Raw genomic sequence first — 7,307 nt, forward strand, 5'->3', positions numbered from 1 at the left:
CTAAAAAACGATCAAAATTCCATCGAAACCTAAAATTTTGTTCATTTTGTTTTTGTTTACTTACCCGATTGTGTAGTAAATTGGATTGGTAGTAGATGCTTAACAATATTGGTGCACAATATCACTTAAGAATAAAAAGCATTTAGGAAGAGTTGAATAAATTTTTTGATTTTTATTAAGAATGTTCTCAATTGCAATAACAGAACAATTACTATCTACAACACTACAGATCATAGCAGATTTCAACAAAAGGCTGAACCTTTACAACTCAAAAAATAACTAAAAAAATTCCCCAATTTCATTTAAATAAAGAAAAGGGGAACATGTTAGATGGGATTCTATTTAGAATAGAACCCCGATAACCTATCTGCAAATTGTATTTGTTCATTCTACATTAGTTTTAACAGCTTGGGAAGCATTTCAATAATGTTTATTGGTACAAGCAGGAGGGTTCAACTTGCCCGAAATTGCAGGCTGGACGTTAGTACAAGTGGAAGTAGTAGATCCTCCACCTCCCTTGTACGCGAGATCAATGTCAGAAAGCACCACTTGTTGGCATGGTACACTCTTACTGCAAATAAGATTCAGAGCTTCCTTTGTCGAAGAAGTGCCTCTAATTTTCTTGAAGCTAACATTGCTGATCTTAACTTTAGAGGGAGACTGAAAACAAAACAAAAAAGTGCACCCAAGAATTCGATATTAGTAGTTTTACTTTTTTTTTAACATCAAAATTTGTGTATATATTTGTGATGTTTTATAATAACCTGGTTTGAGCATTGACTGTTTGGGCAGTAGTTTTGATCAATGATGACAGGATTGGCAACATTGTTCATGACAACATCCTCGAAATGTATATCAGAAGCAACTCCAGAAGAGGAAGCAGGCCATGTTTTGATTCTAACACCATTATCTGTATTGCTAAGTGTGGCACCAGTAACTCTGATTCCTGAAACGGGTTCTTCGTTCTCGTACCTTCCAAGACTTCCAATGCTGATACCATGGCCAGGTCCACAAGTTACTTGGTTGACAGTAACATCTTGGGTTCCATCACCAAAGGAGATGCAATCATCACCTGTTCCAATAGTGGCATTGGTAATGGTGATCTGAGATGAACGTCCCATGTGGATTCCATCAGTGTTGGGGCTATCTGCGGGTGCAATTATGGTAACATGTTGGAGTTGCAACTTCTTGCATTCCAAAAGGTTGATGTGGAAATATTTGCTGTCCTTCGATGTAATGTCTTGGACTTTTGAATTTGTGACGTAGTCGAACCTTATATTCTGTTCATGTTTACAAGTTAGATAAATTAAAACGCTAAATATGAGAACTCGAGTTTCATTTAAAAAGATTTTAATTAGTAAAATGGTAACGATTCTTTGAATTATAAAAAAATAATAATAATAATTTTTTTGGAAACAAACGTGATCATTAAATCAATATAAAAAAAAATGGTAAAGTTGTAGCAAATATTATTACATAAAAACTTACAAACTAATGTTTCTATGAATGTGGTTGGTACTACTTCAATAATATTATATTATATAAACAATTCTTCAGAGACCACAAGCTTTGTCAAAAGATTACATGTGCGATTGTGATTGGTGATTATCGCTTTTATATTTAACCATTGTTTTTTCTATATCGCTTATAGTCGCACATGTTAGTGTTGTGGCACAAAAAGTACTCCATAAACTTTCTCATATAAAATTAATTCTTTTTTGAGTTGTGACACATCACTATACAAAACTTATCAAATTATTAGTAAAACATCATTTAACATATAAATGTTTGAATTTTTTTTTAATGGGTAAATTTTGTAAAGTTGTAGTGTCTATGTATATCTAATAGAAAATGATGAAATATAAATGCTAATTAATTAAGATTGAAATCTTACAATAGGAAGTAAGTTGCAGTTTTTGTCTTTGGCACACTCATTTTTTTGCCATGCTTGTTGTCCTTCGCCATCAAAAACTCCACCACCTGACACAGTGAGACCATCGATACGTTCAAAAGCAACCCAACCATCTTTACCGTTGAAGGAGGCAACATCTGATGGGGCCTATAGGGTTCCCTGAAGGTTAAACTCAATTGCACCTTTGCATGGACCCAACAAAGTCACTAAACCTAGTTTGTATACCCCTGCTGAAATCACAACTTTACTTCCTGCTACTGCGCATGCAGCTTTCCAAGCTTTTGTCAAAGCCTACACACATTGTAAAAAAAAAATAATCAAGATCAGTAAATAATAATCATTTTGCATTTTAATGTTTTATCATTTGGTCATGACATTGATCCGTTTCTGGTGTAAACGAAGTTTGAACCTAAGTTATCTTGTTAAAGTTAAAAGGCTTTACTAGTGATGTTAACTGGAACACACTCTTCTCGTCAATTACTTATTTATACCTGGGTTATATCAGCATTAGGTTGTGCTCCATATGATTTAACGTCAAAGACCTGCTGGGCTTTGGTGGATGCCAACACCAATAGCAAGGAAATTGTTGCAATGCTTAAATTCTTTCCCATCTTATTGTTCTTTATTTTCTTTCTATTGCCAGTTTGTTGTACAATATTACGGTAACCTCATTTGGTTTGAAGCTCTTTATACTTCAGTACCTGAGTTCCACACCATTGAAACTACTCAACTAATATTAACTAATTTAGTGCAAGGTTGCTAAGAACTCTCCTGTATATACTTCAACTTCTATACTATTATTAGTTTTTGTGCTTTCTCCTCCACTAATTAATTATCGTTTGTTATTTTATAAGATAAGATTATTTTACATTTTATATCATCTTAACTTCTTTGCTTTAAATGGCAGCATCCGGAAATACGGGTAGGCCCCTACGTAGCTGTGCCCCTAACCCCCTTTGTTACCCCACTTTCCTAATTACCAAATAATGCACTTTTCTTTTCATTTGTTTTCTTTTAATTTTCCTTATAATATATTATTTGTTATTACAGTTATATATATATATATATATATATATATATATAAATCATAGGGCATTATAAATGTACTTGATTAAAATATACTACTATATAACATTTAATCTATTGATGAAATAATATAACATGTATTTAGTTGTTTTTTATTAGAATTTTTTATGGGTCAAAATTTGAATGATTGTTTGTCTTTCATTAGTAAGTTTAGGACTATTGACACATTCTTGAAATGTATATTGATTATTAAATTGTATTATACATTACTATTCAAGATTTCATACACACACAAAAAATTAGTTGTCTAGTTTTATGTATGACCCCCACAAAGATAAATTCCTAGTTCCACCACTGGGTTACTTTATAAAGGAAAAGATTAAAATGGATATGTCACAAGGTGTAGGTGATAAAAAAAAATAAAGTAAAACACTTAGTGTTTCCATTTTATGCTTTATCAAGTATTGTATGTCATGCATTTATCCTTTTTTTTAAAAAAGTAAAAAAAGGGGTAACACATTTTGAGTGACAAAACATAAAGTAAAATAACAAAGTTTGGCTTTAAATAGGTTTGAAATTATCTTTCCAACTATTATGTGGTTATATGACTATTATCTATACATGTGTATTATTTAAACAAGTCACATGACTCATTACAAAGGTTATGTGACTAAAACTACATATATGTATGGTCTTCAATTGTCACATAGTGAGTTAAAAGAAGATAGCTATAAATTGGTATGAAGCAATTTTTTTTTTTAAATAAAGTATTTAGAGTGGGACTGATAATTCTCGTATAATAATCTATCATGATGTTTATGACGAGAGTTCTCACTTTTGTTTCTTTTTTCCATTTTACTCTGCTGTAATTATTGCCACTTCTACATTAATTATCCCTTTGTTTAAAACTCTAAACATTTACTGCCTGAAATTGTTGGGAAGATTGATTAATTTTTTATATTAAATCATTTGCAGGCTACCAAGACACAAAGCAATTATGGCATACACATACACTACTCCACGGCTCTTGGTAGTGGCTGAGCTTCTAATACTAGTCTCTATAACCGAAAGCAAAGTTCCAGCCATCATAGTTTTTGGGGACTCAACCGTGGATGCAGGAAACAACAACGTGGTTCCAACTCTTCTCAAGAGCAATTTCAGGCCTTATGGACGTGATTTTGCTGGTGGTCGCCCCACAAGACGGTTCTCTAATGGTCGCATTCCTCCAGACTTCATTTCTGAGGCTTTTGGGCTCAAACCAACAGTACCCGCTTACTTAGATCCTGCGTATAATATATCAGATTTTGCCACTGGAGTTTGCTTTGCTTCTGCTGGGACAGGCTATGACAATGCAACTTCTGATGTATTAGTAAGTATCAAACCAAACCATATCTATCAACGTATGCATAAAATAAATAAAAAACTATGCAAAGAGCTTTTTAGCTCAACTGGCAACTCTTATAGTCTGTTTGGATTGAGAAGAAGTGAGGGGGAGTAGAGTAAAGTAGAGTCGAATCAGCCCAAAATTAGCCTATTTTCAACTACTTCTACTCTATTCCTCTCCCTCCCCATCCAAACGGACCCTTAGAGTTTCTAAAGGAATCCCCTCTCCATTGTAACTATCAAGTCATCCACTTTGTGACATTATTTGTTGGTCCCTCCTCTATTTTTAATTAATACTATTTTTTTTTTTTTAATTCTACAAATTTAGGTTCTAACTGGTTGAGAATTATCTTCTCCAATTCATTAGGTTGCAATTTATATGACAAACCATGTGTATTATTTAAATGAGTCACATAATTCATTTAAAATTTTTGCTACAAAAACTACATATTAATGGTTTCTTCAATCGTTATACAATGTGTTGAAAGAAAATAGCTCAAACTAATTTCGAGCTAAACTTTTTCCTTTTGTTTTTGTTTTTTTACCTTATAAAAGATTAATTGATTCATACTTTTCTTATGAGTAATTAATACATACTTTTTGTTATTCTAATTTGTCAATGCGTGTGCATGAGAAAGTTATACCAATTTTTAACTTGTGCTTCCTTAATTTGCAGAAAGTGATACCAATGTGGAAGGAATTGGAGTACTACAAGGCGTACAAAAACAAGTTGAGAGCCTATGTTGGTAAAGACAAGGCAAATGAGATTTTGAGTGAGGCCTTATATTTGATGAGCCTAGGAACAAACGACTTCCTAGAGAACTATTACTTATCCCCTAAACGGCAATCTCAATTCATAGTCCAACAGTATGAAGATTTTCTCAGAGAATTGTATAGTCTTGGAGTTCGAAAAATATCACTCACTGGACTTCCACCAATGGGGTGTTTGCCACTGGAGAGAACCATAAATATTTTGGGTCAAAATGAATGCGTGGAGAAATTTAACAATGTGGTGTTGGAATTTAATGGGAAGTTAGATGGTTTGGTGAAAAGGCTGAATAAGGAGCTTCCAGGGCTCAGATTACTATCTATAGATGTATACAAGATTCTCAATCAAATCATCAAGAAACCTTCTTTATATGGTAAGTTCATACTCCTTGTACTTAATGTAATTTGGTTTTACTTTTTTTTTTTTTAGCTGAATTAATTTGGTATTACCTGTTTATGATTGTGATTAACAATGATATTCCTCCCTTTTTTTTAATAAGTAGGTAATAATTTTCCTTTTAAGTATATTAAATTAAATGACTTTGGATTCTCAAAAAAAATAAATACTTATATTTTTCTCTAAATATAAAATGTAATATTTTTTTAATTAGTTATTTGACTTGTTTAAATAATTCACATAAACAATCTTATAAATAAACACGTATGTAATAAGTTGAAAAAAATATTCTTCTTTATTGGTTTATTAGAGGTAATCTTTGTTCTATATCTAATATCTTTCCTATTATTTGGTTGAGGATGAGTGAAGGGGACACACAGATTTTGCTTGTTAGATTTTTTTTAATAAAAAATTTAAAAATATGGTCCAAATCAACGATTATATTTCATTGGGTTAGGACTTAAAAGAGACCAAGGAAAACTCATATCCTAGCTCACGACTTACATCATGTTTTGATATATATTTATATATATATATATAAATTGGAATGAGATTGGTAGATTATAAGGACTGGAATACAATGAAATGAAATATGATATTTTTTCTTTAAAAAATTAAAAAAAGTATGATATATATATATATATATATATTAAGAATTGAAAGAAAATAAATATGTAGGTTAGGGAAATATAAATATATCCATCCAATGAACTCTTCTCCCTCTCACATGAAAGAGGAGCTGTAGTTAAGGACTCTACACAGACCTGGTTCGTGTGAAAGTAGAGACTCATCACATGGCGAGTTATGGCACAAAATTATACCAAATCATGTATCTCTAGCATTACTCTCATGAATAATGCAGAATGGATTCGTGTGAGAGTAGAGTAGAGTCCATAACTTCTCTGTATTGACCATTGAGAGAGATTTACAACTTGACACTATAGGGGAGAATGGACCTTTACCATAGGTGATGGACATAAGTCCACATCTCTACCATCATTGTTACTCTTTTCCTCCCCTGAATTAGTTAGTCACTTATTACTAGTCATAAATAAAACCATATGCAACTATACATAAAAGAAGTTGTTTATTCTTTCTTTATGTATTTCGATGATGAAGGACGAGCATGAATATTGACTATTGTTTGTAAAGAAAAAAAATAATTAAAAAAATAAAGAATATTTGATATTTTAATGAAATATAGTATAAAATAGATAATTTGATGTGTAATATTTTGCACGAACTAATGCGAATGTTTTGTGCCCCAAAATTAGAGCCGGCTCTACTTACTATACTAATCCAATTTGAAACAAACAATACATGTCAGGTTTTGTTTTTATTTTATTTTTCCTCTACTCGTAAGTTCTTCAGTTATAACAAATATGAGTGGATTGGCACGTTGTAGGAAAGGGATGCTGTGCTACAGGCAAATTCGAATTGAGTTACCTTTGCAATAAGCTCAGTCCGTTTACTTGTTCGGATGCGAATAAGTATGTCTTTTGGGATGCCTTCCACCCTACAGAGAAAACAAATCACATAATTGTTAATAGTTTTCTTGATAAGCTTCTAGCATATTTTTGTTGATTACTTTCATCCAAAAATAACAATAAATAAATAAAAAATCTCTTATTTTTGTTGTGGTTGATTACCATAATATCTCAATTAAAATATTTATTTATTTATTTATAATGATGGATTTCTTTATCTATTTGTTTGGTTTTAGATTTTGTCCTTATTCTGTAATATAACAACAATGGCTCTATTATTATTCAACGATAGAGGTCCGAATCCAATGGCAATTGGAATCTCGACGTGATTTTA

General features: G+C 31.7%; 1 protein-coding gene and 1 pseudogene across 1 annotated transcript; one reads left to right on the top strand and one right to left on the bottom strand.

Annotated features, from left to right (window-relative positions):
* Positions 1–420: 420 nt before the first annotated feature.
* Positions 421–2,523, bottom strand: LOC115980938 (annotated as a pseudogene).
* A 1,412-nt stretch (positions 2,524–3,935) lies between these two features.
* LOC115980939 (GDSL esterase/lipase At2g04570-like) lies at positions 3,936–7,070 on the top strand. Its single transcript, XM_031103130.1, has 3 exons — positions 3,936–4,307; positions 4,998–5,471; positions 6,885–7,070. Exons 1-3 carry the CDS (start codon positions 3,936–3,938, stop codon positions 7,068–7,070), a joined length of 1,032 nt encoding a protein of 343 aa, XP_030958990.1.
* The last annotated feature ends 237 nt before the right edge of the window (positions 7,071–7,307 follow it).

The sequence above is a fragment of the Quercus lobata genome, chromosome 3, assembly GCF_001633185.2.
Source record: "Quercus lobata isolate SW786 chromosome 3, ValleyOak3.0 Primary Assembly, whole genome shotgun sequence".
Lineage (NCBI taxonomy): Eukaryota > Viridiplantae > Streptophyta > Magnoliopsida > Fagales > Fagaceae > Quercus > Quercus lobata.

Bases quoted from the DNA above. Each gene is read 5' to 3' on its own strand.
- LOC115980939 (XM_031103130.1), top strand. From the start codon at position 3,936: ATGGCATACACATACACTACTCCACGGCTCTTGGTAGTGGCTGAGCTT. The intron at 4,308-4,997 runs GTAAGTATCAAA...CTTAATTTGCAG, and splicing joins ATGCAACTTCTGATGTATTA to AAAGTGATACCAATGTGGAA. The intron at 5,472-6,884 runs ATACTCCTTGTA...GTGGATTGGCAC, and splicing joins CTTCTTTATATGGTAAGTTC to GTTGTAGGAAAGGGATGCTG.